The sequence below is a fragment of the Tauraco erythrolophus genome, chromosome 4 (genome assembly GCF_009769465.1).
Source record: "Tauraco erythrolophus isolate bTauEry1 chromosome 4, bTauEry1.pri, whole genome shotgun sequence".
Classification (NCBI taxonomy): Eukaryota; Metazoa; Chordata; class Aves; order Musophagiformes; family Musophagidae; genus Tauraco; species Tauraco erythrolophus.
Window position 1 is genome coordinate 26,043,382 of NC_141468.1, and position 22,207 is coordinate 26,065,588.

General features: G+C 39.8%; 1 protein-coding gene across 1 annotated transcript; it reads right to left on the reverse strand.

Moving 5' to 3' along the window:
* Window positions 1-7,602: 7,602 nt before the first annotated feature.
* SPAM1 (sperm adhesion molecule 1) lies at window positions 7,603-12,783 on the reverse strand. The gene is given in 6 exon segments (XM_009991655.2): window positions 7,603-8,184; window positions 8,186-8,308; window positions 10,148-10,237; window positions 11,824-11,879; window positions 11,882-12,462; window positions 12,464-12,783. Coding segments are annotated over 6 exon segments (1,752 nt in total).
* Between the last annotated feature and the right edge of the window lie 9,424 nt (window positions 12,784-22,207).

The following is a 22,207-nucleotide window of genomic DNA, read 5'->3' on the forward strand; positions in this document are numbered from 1 at the left end:
ATGCAATTCATGATAAACCTCACTGATTACATCAGTCAGACCACAAAAATTGGAAGCTCTTGTGACTTCACTGTCAAGAGCTATCAGTTCTGAGCTAGCTGTAAAGGTGGAAAACTATGCTTTTTCATGCCTTGGTTGTAGACACAGTCAAAATTACTCATAGTGTAATTCTAAGATTTCTTAACAGATATTTGTTTACCCTTGTAAATTTCATTGAACGATTTCCAGAAGGAAATTGGACACTGGGGCTGGCCCTGCCACCCAATGGTAATGTTGGGGAATTATTTTTCATTGCTTCTCTTAACAGAAAATCTAGAGGAAAGCAAATTTAAGTGGCGAGTCTCAAACAAACAAAAAGAGACTTCTTTTGTTTTTTCCCAGTAGCATAAAGGAGCCACCCTTGATACAGGTAGTCTCTTTGTCCTAATGCTATTCCCTAGTATTGATGTTTTGGGTTAGAGTCTGAATTTTGGATGCCACTCTTGAAACTGAGACAGTGATGGTGTCTTCAGCAGTTTCAGAGCATGGTACAGCTCTCAAAGTTTCTTGAAAATTGATGGCACAGTGAAAGGGAGGAACTTGATCAGATCTTGCATTGAAGAAGAGTGTAGCAGAACTCTTCTGTTTTACTCGTCTCTTAGTAGCAGCTGGATGGCCACTCGGTACATAAGTACATCCTTGCCTCAGTCAGCAGTCACAAATTTACCAGCCAGTTACCATTTATGCTAAACATGGCTGCAGGGATCACTGGAGACATGGGTGGTAAAGTTGGCATTGAGGAAGTAGGTTATTCTGGTTGGACAGGTAAAACGACCGGGAAATAATTCACAGGCAAAACATTGCTTTTATTTTTCTGCTATGTGTCTTGTTATTTTTAAAAACTTGTTTCAGCCAAAGCAATAATTGAATTTTAAGTGAATAGGTGAAATGTTTCTGGCTACCTTAAAATGGAAAAATTTATACAAGAGTTTCTCCCATCTCCACATGTCACCCAGCTGGCGATGTGTGAAATAAAGACAGTCTGTTTGTGACAGTGGTTTCTTGGTATTGAAGTGGTGCTGATTACTGCATGGGGGAAAACTCACATAAAATTCAGCAGTCTCTATTTCTGCAAGAGTTTTTGCAAGAATTTGTCAATTCTGCAGTAGTGCTTAAGGCTCATAGTGATGGAAGCTTAAAGAAACAGCATATTGCAGATACAGTAACATATTCTGAAAAAATGCATGTCAGTCATATCTTCATAAAAGGCCAGAAGAGGATGGACAGGTAAATTCTGAAACATTATTTCAGCTGTACACTGACTGAAGTCTTTGCAGTGTCTAGGCAGTCAAAATATAATGTGTGAAAGAGTCTTGGAGGGTTTGTCCCAGTTGAAAGGTCTGTTATATTGTTCTAAAATTTGTTGTATCTTTTGAGAAACTATATTATTATGAAAGGCAATCCTTCATTTTGCAGACAGTTTGGTAATAGAATATTTTATTTAAAAATATTGCTACCTCTCTACAATTAGCAGCTCAGAGGACATTTGTTCTTGTAGGTAAAAGCCTGAGCTGGGGCACAGAAAGCCACAATTCATTATCCCATGTGGCCGTAGACAAGCCACTTAATCTTTCTGGGAAACATTTAACCACTGATAAGTATTTCACTTTTCTGTCTTGTCTCTTGAGATTTACACACTTCAGGACCAGTTTAGCAGTGTTGGGGAGCCATGCAGCGCCACGCATAGTGAGTTGGAATTCCAAGTGCTCTGTCTCTGCAGTGATAGTAAAGCAGCTTACTCCATTGCAGAGTCTTATCTCTGCTGTAAAAATTTATAACAATGGATGTTATATTTCATATGACAATGGTGGTGATGCTATCTATAAACACATGGTCAGCGAAACTTGACCTGAACCAACACTGCATATCCAGGTATTTCCACATTTGGGGAGAAACTGGGTGTTTGGGACTCACATCTCTAGTTCGGAGTACTACCCAAAGAGATCAGATCGCATTATCTGTAGGTTAAGCATGGATTTTAGTGACAGCTGAAGATCTTAATGAGAAGAAGCCTTCAGATGAATGAAATCTCCAGAGAGGAGAGCATGAGAAGAAGTGATGTCTCACTCCAGTATTTTCAGGTTTGTCCTGATACACCAGGTGTTTGGGGAAAAACCCCTGTAGAATAAGAATACATCTTTTCTGCTAACGAGGCACTGCATTAGGGAGAGACTAATCATATTTTCTGTTTGTAGGCCAGAGTCAAGCGGCTGCTTTGCTAAAGAGAATAGAAGAGGCTAAATAGACTGTGTTGAACTTCTCAGGGAAAGCATTGTAATGTACCCGCCGGCGCCTGTGTGCGTCGCCCATGCCCTCTGCTGGCTGGAGTGTTGGAGGCTCTTTAGTATATCTTAAATTTTTGTCATGCTCCAGTGAGGGAAGAGGTGGAAAAGGATTTCTGTAGGGATTGTTACACTGGCAGAATGGGGCAGATTAAGGTTTTTAGCTCAAGAACTCTGCGTTTTGGATACCTATGTTTGGTATATGCAGCACATACTGAAACAATGGGTAGGATTTACAGACAGCCTAAATCTATTATTAATCCAGTGCCCCTAGTTACTAGCTGTCCCAGCAGTAAAGTACTTCGTACTTTGTTCTGACATTAACAATATTATCATTATGGGGACTGCAGGGTGCCCTTAGCCTCACTTTAGATGGGTGGTTGTTAGGTCCCTGCCTCAGGAAATCATCACTTGACACTGGCAAGCTATCATCTTGTCTCAACCTGCTAGTAGTCTGAGGGAACAGTGTGCAGAAGAAGGAGACTGCCAACATATGATATATTTCTTCTGCAGGGTCTTGAAGTTCTGTTGAATAAATATATTTTCTGAGATGAAAACAAAGGCAAAGAAGAGTGTCTGCATATTGTCTGATGTCTACATGTAAATGTTGCTGAACACAACACTCTGGAATTGTGTGCACAGAAACAAAATGTTGGCTGAATATATAAAGTAGTGATTCACATTAATTTTCATACTGTCTGTGTCTGATTACTAATCAATAAATACCTTATCAGTTATAAACCAAGAGTTACATAAGCATACACTGAAAAAGTCATCTAATTACTACTGGCCAAGGAGAACTATAATCAATATACCATGATGGTGGGAACACATTAGTGAGCATAATGAAATCCAAAGGTATTCCCTTAAGGATGCTAATATTGATAGGTGCCCTTTACCTCCTTGCCCTTTACATTCCCCTGTGTAACAAGGGGACAACAAATGCAGGAAGATTTTGCAGTCCTGAGTGCTACTGATAGTGAAAAGTATCAGCAGTGAAAGGTTCAGAACACCTACACGAGAGACCTGTTCTCTAAAGACCCTGATCCTTGACTGGTGTACACAAAAACTTAGGATTGATCTCGAATACTGCATGTTTACATGACTCTGACATAAAGAAAAATACCATGATGCCGAGTTAAATTTCAGTAGAGTCTTTTCAGAAAAACAGACAAAAGGGTCTGGGATAGCCACATGGTGGGAAGCATTCAGAAGTGTTAGAGAGTGAAGTTAGACCGATAAGCTTTTTGAGTCTGTTTCCAGCTACCCATGCAATGGTTTTCAGTAGGACAGGGAAAAAACTGCCAAGAAAGAACGACAAAGAGATTTCTTTAAGGAAGATGAAGTCATTGTTAAATAAAGCAGTTTTGTTTTGTTTTGTTTTTAAGCCATGCAGTAAACATTGTTTTGTATCAATGTTGTTCCTTGGAGTTGAACTCATGACTCTGCCTTGAAATCTCAGACCCTGATGTTGCAGGCCGTTTTGCTTTGGGTGTCTGCCAGTGTAAAGGGGCTTGCACAAGCACACTGTGAAAACCCTTTCAAGTAAGTTTTAAGTGTGTATGCTTGAAGGACAGAATTTAGTTATCTTCTTAAAAAGGTCATCAGTGTTCCGTAACTGAATATGTTTTAAAATTATGTAACTGTCTTCGCTGTCTTGTTGTTTGTATTGAAAAGTGATGGATAGGTACATGTACAAATCTGATCTGTGTCTGGGAGTTGTCTGGTGCATATTGCACAGGTCTGAAATCTTCCACGCAATTCTTTGCTGATGTGTATACAGCAAAGGGTCCTAGTGTGATGCAGGGATTAAAGCAGATTTCGCTGGACTCTTTGGGATACTAGTCACATCCTAGGCTGTCTACAAAGTGGTCTCATTGGCCTGTCTCTAAAAATCTCTCTCCATGTTGTTATTTTTAATACAGAGAATCAAGAAACTGTAAGGCAGGGACTAGACTGTGATTTCAATTCTGTTCAGATTCCGTAAGTGCCAAGTCATCTCTTAAAAGGGCCAATGTCTTTGGGTGTCTCCGCATAAGCAACACAATAAACCAGGTCCAGATTCTTCAGACAGAGAGCAGAATTTCAATTAAAATTTTAGCAAAATTTCTAGACATTGAAGGAGGGCACTGGAGGTAGTTAAACAGCTTTCGTTTAGACCACTTCATCAAACCCATTTTAGCGTTTCCCAGTCCCTCAGTATTGCCAGACTGAATTCTGCGTGGAAGGAAGAAGTACAAAATAATGAATGGCAATCAAAATGAAATGAACATTCCTCTAGTATTTAATCTTTGGAGAAATACAAGAACATAAGAAACTGCAACTGTAAGGCTACAGAGACAACTAACGATTACAGGAAATGCAGGGAATGGAAGGTGCATATATTTGGGGGGGGGGAGGTCTGCTTTAGAGCAATGGAACAGTGCAAGTTTGGCTTTGAACATGAGTCATCGGCAAGGCATAGCACCTCTTTTCCTTCTTTCCTCCTTCCTTATTTATGGTAAGACTTGGAGATTTTGTGAACCTGCAAGCTCTCTTATCACTAACTCCGTAGTGACTCTTTAGCATAGAATATAGACAAGACAATATAATACAGAGCAAATAATACATTTGGAAAATACTGTAATTTTACATGGCACATAGCTGGCCTGAATCTCACTGTGACAAGTGTATAGGATATAAAGCATGAATTGCAGGTACATGTAGGTAACATAAATATTAAATATCCCAAATTATATTTATGGATGGAGCTTAGGAAGACACATTTCTCTGAACAGTTTAGTGCAATAGTCTGCTTTCCTCTCACCTTCTTTGTACTTTTCTGGTCTTGGCTGCTCTCTATAAAAAAGAGATAGGATCAGATGAATAAGTTTAGTCTAACTTATCAGTTACTGTGTTCCTTCAGCTTTACGGTGGGCCTCAGGGAAAGGTGGTCTGTATTAAATGCCAGGTAGATAAAAACTGTTGAATGGGAAGAGACTGGTCTGTCCACATTCCTTATTGCTCCACTCTTTCACTTCTGCAGTTCACTTTCTCTGCATCCACTGGGAGGTCCTGGGTGCTCTGTTTGAACTCTTCTGTGATTTTGACTTCTCATTCCTCCTTTTCTGGTGATTTCACACCTTCCTTGTCACAAATGCTCTGCTTGCTATTGCTTGGCTGATAGTCAAGAAATATTTATGGTAAGACTTGGAGATTTTGTGAACCTGCAAGCTCTCTTATCACAAAAGTGCTAGGGATCCAGTGTCTTTCAGAGCACTAGATACAAACAAGCCTAATCTCAGGAAACTTTGGCAATTTTTGATTTAACAAAGCAGTGCAGTGTTTGAACTAGAACTCTGTGTGTCAACATAAAATTTTAACCATGTTGAAGCATTCTGCTGAAAAAATAAAACTTCATATAAATCATGCAAAATACACTAAGACATTACCAGTGATGTTTCCAGTTTTCAGAAACTCTTTTCTAGTTACCACAATCCAGTGTGAAAGGGAGGGACCTCAGGTATAGGAATTATGCAGAAGACATACCATGGCTTTTGTTTACTGAATTTCAATAACCAAAATCAAGCTGCAGTGAAGAAACTGTGTTTTTACAGAGGTGATCAAATCAACTGGCTTCTTTTGCCGGACAGCCCGCTACATATATATTTTTTATTCATTATTCTACTTGGGACATTGATGGCAGAAATAGCTTTAACTTGTGGACTCAACACCATAACTGCGATGAGAAAATTGTCGCTTCCTCTTGATAACTTGTCCAGAAGCCATGAAGCATTATCTCTCCATGTTAAATCTAAAGCCTTTGTCTTTTTTTTCTGCACATATCTTAATGACTTGACAACCTGTAAATTCAAAGGCAGTAAGCATTATCTTTTCTTAAATAAAGGGCTACTATATTGAAATCCCAGGAGTTTCCATTAGTGAGGCAGATTGTATCTGTGGGAGGTGGTGATTGATTTATGCAGATCATGCCTAGCTTTAGGGAGACTTTTTTAATCTATCCATGCCAGCAGCCGCTCTTCACCCATCAGAAGTCCAGCTGTCTATTAAGCTTCTGACCTAATAATCTGGAAATGATATTTTATCAAATGAACTGGAGTTAATTGCTTCTAAATGCTTAAACTGGCTATACATAAATCATACTGGACTCTTGATAGGAAACTGAGAGTGGTTTTCTTCTGAGTTCTCTCTACTACTTTAACGTTGCTTTTGGCAGTGAAATAGTATCAAGCAAATAGTCTTAGTTCCATCAGCAGACTGGATCAAATTGGTGGTCCTGAGGTCAGGGATCACGGGCACTGGAGGTGAAGAAAGGCAGCCCCAGGTTCTCAGCATCACTGCATCTCGCAGTCTCCTCTGCTGAGTTTTCCTAAGAAACAAACTGGTTTCCACCAAAGAAACTGCTCTGGAAGTAGTCAGGAATAGAGAAAGTCCCACACTCACAGTTTTGTCCAAATGGCATGGACACTCTATCCAGTTGCTAGGGCTGGCTGGGCGGGGAAGCTAGAACTGGTGACCAGTGCTGGTAAGCAGTGCAGAGGCAGATCAGATGAGGTGTGAGTATTGGCCAGACAAAAAAGCTGAAAGCCAAGGAGTGGACATCTGAAATAAGGGGGAGGGCTTGGGAGAAGAGGAGAAGAAAGAAGAAGGATAAACCACTACAGCTCAGATTTTAAATAATGAAGCTGTGATATTTGAAGTCAACATTTACATAAAAGTTAGAATGCTTTGAAGAGTTATGAATGTTATTTAATTAAAAGAAAAAACACAGTGTCCCTGTAGATATTATGAAAAGTGGAGAAATATTACATTAATCAGATAAATTTTATGCTGCAAGTCCCACAGGTCTACAGTTAAGCCAAATATTTTTAGAGCTAATTTTCATCTGGAATGAAATTAATTCCTGCATGGAGCATCAAACCTGTTGACTGCCGAGACTCAGTGAAATCCAGGTTGAGATATATTTAACTGGCTTAACTTGAAGTATATGAAACGGCATCATCAACAAATATTTTTTTCAAATATAAATGTTAAAAATGTGCACTGTAAAAAAATGTTCCTTATTCTGGATTATCCTTTCATATGGTAAAATCAGTATATACATACCAGTATATCTTTGGCACAAATAGTAGTTTATAGAACTAAACTGAAAAAATACATTCAAGCTGAAGTGTCACCTACGGAATAGAAAAGGTTACCTGATACAGATAAGACCACGGAGTTGTAGCTGGTTTATGCCTTTCAGAAATGATTTTTCTGTGTAAATAAAACCTTTAGAATTTCAAACACAGCCAGAGAAAAGAATATTCTCACTTTTGTGGGTCATTTATATTAAGGTTCTCAAAATTAGAATTAAACAAAACAGATTAAACATCCTTATCTTACAGGATGAAGAACTACTGAAAGCACGAGTATTATTTGCTTCTACATCATATCCAGTGGCAGCTGTGGCAGAGTTATATTCTGCAGTTGTTATATTGAGTATATTAATTCCAAGGGTGGATTGAAAATCTTCTGTTTCAAGATGTGTAGATAATGTCACCTTACTCTGAGAGGTGAGTGAAAATACAGTTCTGTTAGACAGGATTTTTTCTTCAGAGGCTTCTATATTAGAAAACGAATTTGAGGATATGTGAATGCAAATGTCTTCTGAGATGCAAGCATGGAGGTAATGGATGTCATTTATATCAGCTCTAGGTTCACAACTGTGCCCTGCGTAACAGTGGCAGTCAAATTTCTCTATGAATGTTTGCAGATCCTGAAATGCTGGTTGCCCTTGCAGAGTGTATTTTCCATCTTTTGTCATTTGAATGACAATGTTCTCAGGGTTCAAGTGAAGATAGTCACTGGAATTCCATTTTTTTCCGTGCGCAAGCACCAGAGTCTTGGCATAACACTTGGCTACAGATTCTGGCTGCCATCGTGACATTGATGAGGTATGGGATCAAAGTCCTCCTAAGGTAGTTGTCCAGAGTCCTACAGGTGTTCTGTGAAAAAAGCATCATATCTGTGGTGTTTAGTACGGAAACCATTAAAATGCTGTTATTCTAATAAGAGTACCGTAGTGGATATCTGTGAATGTTTCTCCTGAGGTTTTGATAATAGTTATAACTGATTGTTGGAAGCAAGTTTATCAGAGAAGTTGCTGTATAGCTCAAGGATCACAGCGAATTTATGTTGGGTGGTTTCTGGAGATATTATAAAAAGCGCTTATACCAGAAAGCAAATGACTTGAAGCTTTCGTTTATCTGTATGTTTCACGTAGCATTTTGAATCAGATGCATTTAAAAAAGTTATATGAAGGATCAAAGTTCCTTTTATGTGTCTTGAATGGTTTGAGGGGATCTTGAAAGAAAATCTCACTTCTTCAGCCTGAACAAATAATTTTTCTATCAAATCATCTCTGTAAGACTCTTCAATTTTTCCTTGACCTGAATAGCTAGGCTGCAGGAGTAGGGAGCTCTCATGGCATTTTTGAATGGAAAGCATTTGGGGAGGATGGTCAAATGTTAAGGATGCTAAGAAAATTGACCGTTCTGATTGATCATGAAGTTGGCATGTGTTCTATGTATGCTTGGCACAGTTAATAACCAGAGGCTTTGCCAACTCTTTCTTTGTTTCTGACGCTGTGTCTCCTTAGGGCATTTGCCTAATACCACACATAGATAGAGCTAACATTTACACCCATGGAGATCACTTAAGTGAACCTCAGGTATATGTAGGGTTTTTTGTTTTTCTTTTAAGTATGTATGAAACCCCTGCCTGAAAATGTTGGTTGATGCAATTCTTGCAGAAGTGAAGCTTACAGTAATATTTCGTTGCTGAAAGGCTATTGACTGTGATAGCTGTAGAAAAAAGTGTGATTAGTTCAAAATACTTAGTCTGACTGGGGTGTGGAAAATTCTATTTGTTTATACAAATCTCAAAATTCAAGCAATAGAAGTTATTGCTCCTCTATGGTATTGGTGTAATGGGCAAAAAAGCAAGTGCAACTGATACGCTTTCTCAAAGGCAGGTATATGCAAAGAAGAATCAAAGTGGGATGCTTTGGGAAATTTGACCCTTCCAGAGCTGTGGGGGTTTATTTGGCCGTGACAGGAGCCCAGCTTCTGTGACGGGAGGCCCAGCAGTGCTGACAAGTTTTAGTTCTTTGCTCTTAGAAGACTTCAGAAGAGTCTTCCCATACAATGGTTCATTATCTCTAGCTTGCCTGGGTATGAATAGCTTGTTTGAAAGATTTATTTGAACATCCTTATAACAATGTTTCTCAAACTATGTGTTGACCTTCCTAAAACAAATCAGATTTTTTTGTCCTCTTCTGACTCAGACCTTTCTTACAATGAAATTACTCAAAGTACTATTTACAACACACCAACAGGATAGAGCTGAAATTTCCCAGACTTGACTCCTCCTTGTGCTTTAAATACTAATTGCTAAGTGCACCGCTTTAAAAAGCAGAAGGGTCTTCTTGTTCTAGGTAAGCATAAGTAATTTTTTCTGTACCTCATGACTGGAATGTAATGAAGATATGGAAATTATTTCCTTACATTAACTAAACCAAGTGCTACTTGCCTATAGTTACCGTGGTAGCTTGCCCAGTTACTCAGAGCCAACACTGAATTTTAAAAGATTGAACTCATATTCTGTGTAGTCAGTGACAATATTTCATAAGCCTCAAATGTGCGTTGTTGTAAACTAGAGAAGACTGCTGGCAATATCGAATCATCATTTTAAAAGTAGAAGCTATGATGTAAGTAATCATTATGCTTTTTATCCTTTTCACGGTATTGCTCTCTAAAATGTCATATAGAATTAATCTGGCATACCTTATTTTGTGTTAAATTCATATCACCCCAGATCACAATTCCAGAAGCACCCAGTGCAGCAGATTCTCCAATGGTGTTTACCAGGTCATCCTGAGAGGAAATGTGCAAAGAATCATACTAATGTAAGTAAGCCTATAACATAAGGGCAAAAGGTATAATGCATAATGCATATTGTAAATTACGTATCCAAAATAACTGCTTTGAAGACAGCATGCAATTACATACTATGCAAACATTCTTGTCTCAATTACACTATTTTATTCTGGTTTGGGTTGCACAGGTGATGCCAGAAAATGTTGCCAACTGTATCCAATTTATGTGTGTCATCTGGTTAAAAAAACAAGGCTGTAAAAGTGAGCCAGTGGTTAGGCATATGGCATACACTTCTCCAACCTTTTAAGTTTTATTTTGCTGCATTGCCTCCTGGCTGCTCAGAGTTGGCAGTGACTGGTTTCAGTAATGCTGCCCTGAAGCAGAGGCTGGAAAGCACAGCTTTTTTTTTTTTTCTTATTTATTTTCCTTTTTTTTTTGCCTCTTTTTCCTTTTTTTGTCTTTTTTCTTTTTTTCTTGCCTTTTTTCCTTTTTTTTTTGCTTTTTTTTTTTTTTTAAAAAAAAAACACACTTAATTTCAGTTACCAGAAAGTGCTAAAGCAGAAAAGTATCTCAGGAATATGGGAATCTGTCTTCTCCAAAGGATGTCTCTGGCCTTTTATAGAGATTGATTTGGGAAAATTTGTCTGTTCAGTTCTCCTTTTAGGGTCAGCAAACAAAATCTTAAAGCCTGTCTGGGATTGGAGAGGGCTATGGGTAGAAAAGAACAAGGGAAAAACAACTTACTGCAGGGCGGAACACATGAAAAGGAAGAATGTGTGGATTACAGGGTTAAATGATTAACTAGGACCCCAGCAGGGACCTGGCAGCACCCCTTGCTCCGTGAAGGTATCCTACGGAGCTGAGGGGCAATGCCTGGTGATGCTCTGTCCAGGATGTGAGAGGACACCAGACACAATGCAGTCACTAGGACCACAACCTCTAACTTCCCCTTCCTTATGGTCTGGATGACCAGGAAGAGATTCTCCAGATTGGTGGTATCTGTGATAGGGTGGTATATAGGTATATGAAATGTGAAAGGAAGAGTAGCCAGAAACTGCAATATGGTGATTAGACCTTACTCAGAGACTGACCTTGACTAACTCATGAGATGCTGAAATACTGTTTAGAAATGGTGCAACTCAGGTGCAACTAAAGACAGAATTTTCTTACTAGCTTTTAAAACTTTTTTGAGAAAAAGACAGACTTCCTTTTTTGTTTCTCTTATAATCTAAAAAGCAGATATTAGGCTAGCCCAGTTTTGCTAATTCTCCTTGGAAGAGGTTACTCAAATTTCTCTTCTCTGAATTCATGTACTAAATGTTTTCTAACTTTGAAATATTTTGCTACATGTGAGAACTACTCAGAGATTAAGCCACTACTTGATAAATATCATGAGGAAGGTTTGAAAATGGATCTCTTAGGGTTCCATTTGATCAAATTTCTTTGACAGATAAGTTTTTATACAAAATCTACACACTTACACACTTTTTTTGTGATATGAATGAGCATATTTGCTAAATAAGTGTCACCTGGTAATTTCTTTCCACTTAAATTTGAAATATTTAAGGTCTAGCTTCGCTCACCTGGGACAGATATTCCTCACTGACATCTGTGAATACTGGTCGTGTATATACAAAACTGGAAGAGGATGAGTTGAATTAGAGACATACGAAATTCTAATGGCTTCTTGAACTCTGTTGCGAACAAAGAGTTGGGCATTTCTGGAAGATCTTAAGGCTGACTCTAGATAGACAGATGGATAAAGTGCTGTGCTTTCCTCCCACAACCAGGTAAGCTCATTGTTTCTTTCTATTTCAATATCTAAACAGGTTCCTGTATAATTATGTGGGTTTTGCTTGTAATCATAGTTATAACAGTCTGGATAAAGGTAATATCCCCACAGACGATTCGGCTTCATTTCTATGCCCAGCTTTAAAGACTCCAACATAATGGATTTTGCTGCAGCTTCAAATTCCATTTTAGCTATAGTCCTGGCTTCAGCTTCTGATAGACTGAGGTCTCTCTGCTGAACCAGTTCAATGGATTCCTGTCTATAAATGTCTTTTGATCCCCAGTTCCTTATCCACACAGGTCTCCAGTTTTCCCAGTCGATGACAGCCAATCCAAACTGTTCATCCGAAGGAATATAGAACTGAATGTCCTCTTTGGCTTTTTTTAAATGATTCTCCAGCAGCGAGAGTTGGGGAGTCCTCCGTTGAATGCTCTCCTGTGACTTCATTTTTGTAAGGATAGTAGCCAAGCCTGTCTGGATAGAAGAGAGTGATGTTTTGCCCAATGGATGTCTTCAGTGTGCTTCCAATGAGAGAAAAAAATGTCATATCCAGCTGCACTCCAGTCCTTTCAGTACACAGTTCTGTAGGAGCATTCCAGATAGAAAGGAAAGGTGAATTAGAAACAAGTGGACGAGCTCTTATGTTCAGAGATGAGCAGCAAGAAACTAGAAGAGTGGCGAAGACTATACCAGATGCTATAGGATACGTACAGGTAACACAGATACCAAAACTTTGTCTTAGAATTTCCATTGTAGCATGTGCAGTGACATTAGGTGCTTCTGATCAGACAAAAATCAAACGCTCTCTGGTTGTTCAGAAGGTTGGTAGTCTGTCAAAAGCTTTACCATCCAATATATTTCTTCAGATTAATACCTATTAAACAATATTCCTTAGGTGTAAAATAGGGGTGTCCTTTATATGAGACTCTCTGTCGTTTCAGACTGCAGGAAACCTTTCAACAACTTCTGAGACCTAATGCAGAAAAAGAAACAGATGTAGATAAAGTAAGACATGATAAATATTTAATTTCTAACCATGAAAGAAATATCATTTGTGATTTTGAATACATTGTAGTCTGTGAATAAAATTCCCTTTGAAGGAAAAGCGCAATGTATAATCCTAGAGGAGGTAGACTCTCTCTATATAAAATTGTATAGATATAAAAAGTAGATAGAAAACTGACAGTGGAATGGTATCCAGTGAGTCATGGATCAGAATGAGTCTTCTCTGTAGTACTCGTTATTGTGCCAGTGACTGATGTCTGTAAACGTGAGCAGTCTCACAGTGCCTTCTCTTAATCAACGGTAATTCATAGATTCATAGATTCATAGATTTCTAGGTTGGAAAAGACCTTAGAGATCATCGAGTCCAACCATCCCTAATCCCCATTAAACCATATCCTCAAGTAGATCATTCACCCTATTCTTAAACACATCCAGGGATGGGGACTCAACCACCTCCCTGGGCAGCCTATTCCAGTGGCTGACAACCCTTTCAGAGAAGAAATACTTCCTAACATCCAACCTGAATCTCCCCTGACTAAGCTTATGCCCATTTCTTGTTCTATCACCCATCACTAATGTAAAGAGCCCTTCCCCCACCTCCCCACCATCTTTTCTCAAGTATTTATAGGCCGTAATCAGGTCTCCCCTCAGCCTCCTCTTCTCCAGGCTAAACAGCCCCAACTCCCTCAGCCGCTCCTCATAAGTTTTATTTTCCAGCCCCTTGACCAGTTTAGTCGCCCTTCTTTGGACTCGCTCCAGGAGCTCAATATCTCTCTTAAAGCGAGGGGCCCAAAACTGGACACAATATTCCAGGTGCGGCCTCACCAGTGCCGAGTACAGGGGCAGGATCACTTCCCTGCTCCTGCTGGTCACACTATTCTTGATACACGCCAGTATCCCATTGGCCTTTTTGGCCACCTGGGCACACTGCTGGCTCATATCAAGCCGGTAGTCAACCAAGACCCCCAGGTCCTTCTCCACCAGGCAGCTCTCCAGCTACTCTTCCCCGAGCCTATAGCGATGCTTGGGGTTTTTACACCCCAAGTGAAGGACTCAAATAATCTATATGTAATGTTTCTCACCTATTTCAAAATGAAGTTCTAGGTCTTAATTCTCTAATTTTGCAGAGCACTTAAGGGAAGATATAAGATAACGCAAAACTGGAACCTGGACTGTTGTACACATGCAAGAAAACAATCCATGTACACTCATTTAACTCAGTGAGGTATGCGAAATACTGTAGGCATCTATGTTCTGTCCAGAGCTCTTTCAAACAGGCTCAAAAGCTGTGTATCATCTCGGTATATGGCCGTCTGTATGTTGCTTGAGTCCATTTGAGATCTGCAGATTAAGTGACCCTAAGGCCAAATCTGCCCAGGAGTGCAATTCATTAGGAAAGCTGAGGTTGTCCATACACCCACAGTGAGCAATCACACTATTCAAGAACATAATGGTAGTGGTGGTAATCATGGTGCAGTCAGCAACTTTTACACAGTAGCCCAGTAGCTAAAGCATTCCTTGGTGCAGTAACTCACTTGAATCCACTTTCCTCCTGATTTTGAAATGGTTCAAACCTGGATCTGTCACTTTCAGTAGAGACCTCATGATGAGGCCATAGATTATCTAAGGAGTATGTAAGAGTGTGCACAAAAATAGGAGTCACCATGAGGTGGACCTCAGGGTGGCTGGAAATGTAAAATATCTGAGGACAGCTTAAAAAAAAGCAAACGACATTTTGGTTTACATTTACTGAATTCAGCAAGGAGTGGAAACTGCAAATCTCTGGTCCCTACGCCTTGAATTATCTTCTCCCTCTGTTTATGTTTTCTATGATTACTTAGTATAAAATTTATAAGCAGTGTGGGCACAGAATCATAGATCTCTTTTTCCCCCAACAGCACTTACAGACAACAGGTTGCAGTCATTATCTATTTGCATATTATTCATCATTGCTCTGGCTGCATGATTTTTCCTTAATTTGTTTCAATAAAATGGCAGAATGTCTCCATCCGTCAGATTGTTGCATGCCCAAAATAGCTTGACAGTATAATGAGGGGATGATGGAGACTTGAACCTTCCTAAATCCAGCCTCAAGCCAGATTCACAGCAGATTGTTGTAGTAGTAGTAGAATGAGATTTCCCATATGTTCACCAAGTTTGATCCCATCTGAAGTCTACTGAAAACTCCAGATTTGCTTTGTGACAGGAGAAAAGCATGTGTGAAAGGAACTTTATGGGGGGGAAAAAAAAAGGAGGAAAAAAAAGGCAGAGTACTGTGAGTGATAGCATAGCTTCTGCCCGAATGGTGAAATCTAGACCTTTGGGAGACCAAAACAATGAATGAACTTATGTTAACAAATGGACTAGATCCTGCCTCTGGTCACGGACATAACGCTGTCTAGAGACAATTCTGGGATTCTTCATTTGAGAGTAGTTTGCCTCTTCTGAGATCTAGGAGGAAATCAAGGACAAACCGAAAAGTTGTACTGAAGGAGGAGATCTCTGGGAGTTGAGTTTCCCAGAGGAGAGGTCTTGCTCTTCAAAAAAATGCCAGAACCCAGACTCTTAGCTTCCCAGACTAGCAGGTCTATTTAGCAGACCTCACTTTACTTTTTCCTCATCCATCACTTTGGATGCCAACAGGCTGTAGGGATGTTTTCCCTTTTATTCTTTTTTATTCTGCACTTTTACTTTTCCAGTTGTCTCCCCTATCCCATTGGTGGGGAGTGGGTGAGCAACTGGGTGGTGCTTAGGTTGCTGGCTGGGGTTAAACCATGACACTGTGATGTTATGTGTATATTTGCGAAGAGTTCTCTGTGCTCTTTCACAAATAGCTGAGCTCTGGTCAAATGTAGTTCTGCACATTTTTGTTTGGTTTAGGTCCACCCCCACCCTCCCAACCCCCTTCTCTTTACAGTAAAATTTTCACTCTTTCTTCAGTGGACAAATTTTCATCAACATTTTGGAAGAAATGGAAACCAATGGTTTGAAGGCTAAACTACCAGTCAGAAAGGCCAAGAGCTGTAAAGGAAAAGTGAAACTGCAGATACCTGAGACCCTTGGATCAAGAGGTGTATATGATGACTGCTTATTACTTTGTATTAACTTTCGTATTAACTAAAAAAAAAAAAAAAGTTGGATCCCCTTTCATGATCAAGCTCTTTGGTTCTCTTGGGATGATGAATAAGCAGCAGTAGATAGGAGTTCTCACAGTTCTGTTTTAGATTCTCTATATAGCCTTTGATGGTCCATTTCACTTCCATCTTACAAAAGCCTTATCAATCACAGGAGGCAAACAAGTTCTCATTAAAGAAGCAGCAGTTGGGCTGAAGTCTAAACATCATACAGACGTTTCACCATTCCACAGCTGTTGATACGATAACTAAAGATACCCCGCCAAGAAGCAGTTTCATAAGATAGATTTAGATCGTAGATCAGATTACCAGGAAGGAACGTGTGCTCTGTTCATTTAAAGTGCTCCAAAAGCAATGCCTCATTTGCATGGCATCTGCTTGATGAGACTTGTAGAAAATAGGGCTTCATGCACTTCCCTCAACTGCCCAGAGATGACAGTAGGAAAAACCCATTTCTCCTCTGAGCTATACAATCTCTGCTCTCAGCCTCCCCTCATATGATAAATGCTGTAATCCCTTATTCGTCTTTGTAGCAATTTACTGGACTTGCTGCAGTATGTCCATTTCTTGCTTGTACTGGGGAGCCCAGGAGTGGACACAGCACTCCAGGTATGGCATCAGCAGTGCTAAGTAGAGGGGAATAAGCACGTTCCTTGACCTGGTGGTGACAAATATTCTTGTTAATGCCACCCAGGAGGCTGTTGGTCTTCATTGCTGGAACGACGCACTGCTCACTCTAGTCATCTTGGTGTCCACCACCAGCCTTTCCTGCAACTGCTTTCCAGCCAGTTGGCCCGCAAGCCTGTACTGGTGCATGGGTTATTCCTCTCCAGATGCAGGACTGTGCATTTGCTTTTGTTGAACTTCATGAGTTTCCTGTCAGCCTCTTTCTCCAGCCTGTGGCAGTCCCTCTAAATGGCAGCAAGATCCTCTGGGGTATCGGCTACTCCTCCCAAGTGTGCGTTATTTGCAAACTTGCCAAGGGAGTACTCTGTCCCATTGTTCCGATAATTAATCAAGATGTTAAATAGTATTGGACTCAGTATGAACCCTTAGCGTACATCACTAGAAACAGGCTTCCAGCTGGACTTCTGGCACTGATCACAACCCTTTGAGCCTGGCAGTTCAGCCAGTTTTCAGTTTCACTGTCCATTTATTTAGCTGGTACTTAATCAGTGAGAATTTTACGGGTGACAGTGTTGAAAGCCTTGCTAAAGTCAAGATCAACAATATCCACTGCTCTCCCTTTTCCACCAAGCCAGTCATCTTTTTGTAGAAGGCTATCAGGTTGGAGAGGCATGATGTCCACTTTGTTAATCTATACTGAGTACTTCCAATCACATTCTTAATGTTTGGAAATATTTTCCAGAATTATTTGCTCTGTTAGCCTCCCAGGGATTGAGGTGAGGCTGAGCTGATCAGCCTATAGTTCATGCATCCTCCTTTTTTGTGCCAAACACACTTGCGTATGTCCAGTTTGCTTAAATGTTCCCTAACCTGAACCTCCTCCGCTGAAGGTAAATCTTCCTTCCTCCACTCTTTCCCATGGGTCTAAGGAACCTGAGATCTCAAAAGGTCAGTCTTTCCAGTAAAGACTGAGGTGGAAAAGCCATTGAGTACCTCTGCCTCTTCCATGTTCTTTGCCACTAGATCTCCTGCCCCATTCAGCACTAGGCCCACATTTTCCCTGGTCTGGCGCTGCTGGTAGACCTGTAGAAGCCCTTCATGTTGTCCTTCACATCTCTTGCCAGATTCAACTCCAGGTGGGCTTTAGCTTTCTTGACTGCATCCTTACACATTCAGACAGTGTCTCCGTGTTACTCCCAGTTCATTTGTCCCTGCTTCCACCTCATGTGTGCTTCCTTTTTATGTCTGAGTTTTGTCCTGAGCTCCTCCTGCCTTTAGTTGATTTCCTGCATGTGGAGATGGACTGGTTTTGATCTTGAAAAAGCAGATTCTTGAAAATTAACCAGCTCCTGGACCTCTCTTCTCTCCAGGGCTGTCTGCCATAGCATCCTTCTAAGCTGATCCCTGAAGACACCAAAGTGTGCTCTCCTGAAGTCAGTGGTTATGATCCTGCCATTTGCCTTGTCCTTCTTTTTGGGATCCTGAACTCTATCATCTCATAGTCACTGCAGCCAAGATTGCCCTCAACCTTCAACTTTTGTGTTGGTATCTATGAGGTCCAACAAAGCATCTCCCCTTGCTAGCTCCTCAAGGTGACATTTCCTGAGATGGTACAGACTGAGACTTCCAGGACAAACTAAAAGAATTCCGTACAGAAATTCTGGGGGGAAATATTTTCCACTTATGCAAATACAGCTTATTAAAATGAAATAAAATTATCAGAGCTGAGATAATACTGACATTTGCTAGGACAGTGATCCTTTATGTGACTGATTTTGTCATAACAAAATGGGATCACCTCAGAAGGGAGTCGTAGGAGTAGTTCAGCTTTTACTGTGCCTCTGGCTCTGATTATGAAAGATTTCTTGCCTCCATTGAAGTCAGAAAACTATAGGACACACATTTTATTCTTCGTAAGCTTTTTTTATAAGTGGATTTCAGGAATAGGCTGATTTGGTGCAGAAGAAGAGGAAGGCATTGTTTTGAATACTGTATTTACTGGCTTAGCTAGAACTCGTTTATTATTGGCTAATCTTGAAAAGTTTGGTTTAACTGATTGCTGGGAAATGGTTCTCTTCTAAATCTTGCTGTAATGTACTCTGCTGGGTGTAAGTTAATAGATTATTTTACTTGATAGTTTCCAGTGAAAAGGATTGCCTTCGGGCCAGCCGAACCATGACAGCTCTGATAAATGTTTTTCTTTTCAGTCTCCTTGAATGTCAGTCTAAGTGAGCAAAGTCATAAAGCTACCCTTGTCTTTGTCAAAAAGTCAATATCTTTACAATATATTAACACTAATTGCTCTGAGGCTATCTGACTAGAAGTACATACTGATGGATCTAAATGCCCTTAGTCTAGGGAAATAGCTTAAACTTTACATTTTCCCAAATTTGGCATTTGTAAAGGTTACATACTAGAGGAAATCATATGAATTTCTTGGTTTAATTATTTCATCGTTTTTCACAGCCTAAACTGGGCTGCAGAAACACATGGTTGAAAATGCAAGTATGCTCCCATGTTGTGGTAGCTACAGAGTCATAGATCTGGACCATGCCACGTGACCCTGAAAAAAATGCCACGCTTGGCCAAAGGCAGTTGGGAAATAAAAGGGAGAGGAGCTATACATATGTTTGAACTTCACACAAATATTACGCACCACAACCAAAGAATGTATCCCATCAAAAATCCTTGATTATGCTGTTTGGCATGTATTCAAGAAGTGCCACTCAATGTTAGAAGAATTCCACTTTGGGTTTTTTATGAAAATTAGACGTGAAAGTCCACGTTTAGCCTTGAAATAATTAGACATCGCTTAGTCGAGTCAGATCTGCTAACATTAAGAATAAATTTAAGCAAATAAGCACAACCAGTATGTGACATTCTTTTGTTAATAGTCTTAACCACACTTCTCAAATTCCAAGCAAAAGTCTATAAAATCTCACACTTTCCCTGTTTTAGTTTTAACACTGAGAAAGCCGGGGTGCTCTTCATGACTTGTAAGGGAGAAGATGAGTGTTGCTGAACTGTGGTATCTGGTTTCACAACAGCATGTAAGACCACTTCTCAGCCTCAGATCATATAATTATAATTTTAAATTATAGATGACATAGGTTTCAAGTGTTTATTGTTTCTTGCATTGCAAACAACGTGCATGTTACTGCCTATTAATGAATGACACAAAATAGTAACAGAAAATACTGATGTGAAAATTGGTTGGTCTTTTCCCTGTGCTGACGAAAATATGGATACAGAAATTTGCATGTGGAACTGCTTTTTTGATAGGGCAGAGGAATCTAGCCCTTTAAATATTTACATTTAAGTATTTAAGTCCCTGTAAAGCTGTGGTGTAAAATGCGTCGTCAAATGTGCAGATGGGACTGGAACATTGAGGGTTTAGTCCCTATTCTTTTGTTTTCACACAGAATCACAGAATGTTAGGGATTGGAAGGGACCTCAAAGGATCATCTAGTCCAATCCCCCTGATGGAGCAGGACCACCTAGATCAGATCACACAAGAACGCGTCCAGGTGGGTTTTGAACATCTCCAGAGAAGGAGACTCCACAACCTCTCTGGGCAGCCTGTTCCAGTGTTCTGTTACCCTTACTGGGAAGAAGTTCTTCCTCATGTTTAAGCAGAACCTCCTATGTTCCAGCTTATATCCATTTCCCCTTGTCCTATCATTGGATGCAAACATTAGCTACATTAGTGTAAAAATAACTCCCAACATCACCCACAAAATATGGTACTAAACAGTGAAAATTTATAAGCTCTTGGGATGAGTTGCTTTGTATTTTCCTTTATCTGAAGGCTATGAAAATACAAAGTTATGAAAGATGTCTAAAGACTCAACTCCAGCTTCTGATTAAGTCATAAGGAAAAATAGAAGAGACTCCTAAGGAGCAGAGGAACAGACTAAGGATAGGTTTAATTAAGTGTTAACATATTTAAACTTGAAACCTGAAGCAGAATCTAAACTTTTTTTTTCTTTAAAAAAAAGGTACCAGCAATACTGATACAGTCCATAGTGTTAGTTTCTCTGAATAGGATCAAAGCAGCCCGCGCTGCTAGCAGACAGCTGTCTGAGGTCAACATCTGTTTTTTTGTGGATCAGTGGAAAATACTTAATGTGTCTGACTCCCTGCCCTGTCCTTGGGTGCCCCGGCTGCGGTCTTTCTTCTGGATGAGTGGTGCAGTATTGCTGCTGGAACTGTAACTTAGAGAGGCTTTAAACTCTTCTGCTCTTTTTAGAGGTGCACGTCCTGGGTTAGAGGCTGTTTGTTCATTACAAACAGGCGTCAGAGTCATGAAACAGCCACAGAAGAAAGGGAAGAATAACCTTGTAGTTATTTTGCATTCCCCACTTGAGTCATTTTGGCATTTTTAAAAGAGAAGGCAATTATATTTAATTAACACAAACACACTCAGGTGTTGTAGGGATAACAGTAACACTTACTAGGCATAGGAAGCTCCTCAGAAAGAAGGTCCACCTCTGGAACTGTGAACCATCTGTGCTGCACAGTTGATGGCAAATTTAATCTGATGAAACCTTAAGTGTGAAGGATGTAGTCTTTACATGGTAGGATTTAGCCTCGTTATTAATGCATTAAGCTGCATTTGTCTACAGTCAGAATTTGTTAAGCACTTGTTTTGACAGTGGTTTCTAAAACTCCACCCTCACTTCAGTGTAATCTTCTCAGTTGGGCTAGGGCAACTGTTTATGAGGCCACATAATGAATTGTTCATGTTAAAAGTACCTCAGACAAAATAAAAGAGAGGAAGGGGTTTTTTTATGACTAAGTAAACGAACCAGCAAAACTGGCTAGTTTAGCCAGCATGTCTGATTTAAGGAATGCTTGTCAAACTACACCCCAGTGCTGTGGCTGTCCTTATCATCAAGAACTGCCAAACCATCTCTTTCATCATTGCTCACTCCCATTCTTAAGTTCTGTTTCTGAGTATAGGGCAATGAGTGCGTGAGGACCTGAAGCCCGAGAAAACCTCCGAACAAATTCTCTGCTGGCATTCCTGACTGTTGCCTGTGGAAGAAATCAAAATATGCCAATGATGTAAAGGTCAGGAGCTGAGCATCCAGGTTGTAGACAGCTCTCCTTAAAACTGTGTATACAAAAGATTTAGTCAAGCTAATGTTCAATTATTTAAATGTGAGTCTGCTATATGTTTTTAGTAATATGTCTCAATCATTTTTTATAGTCTTACAATGACTACTGCAGTGTTCCATGACTAGTTTCAAATGTTAGGAAAAACTCTACCCTCTTCATTCTCTTTTTTTTGTTTTGTTTTTTTTTTTTTCTCTTACTAGTTCTCAGTTTTATAAAAATTCTTGATATCCTAACAGCCTGCTTATTGATTTTCTAATTTGTTTTTTAGCAAGTTAGCCAAATAAACTG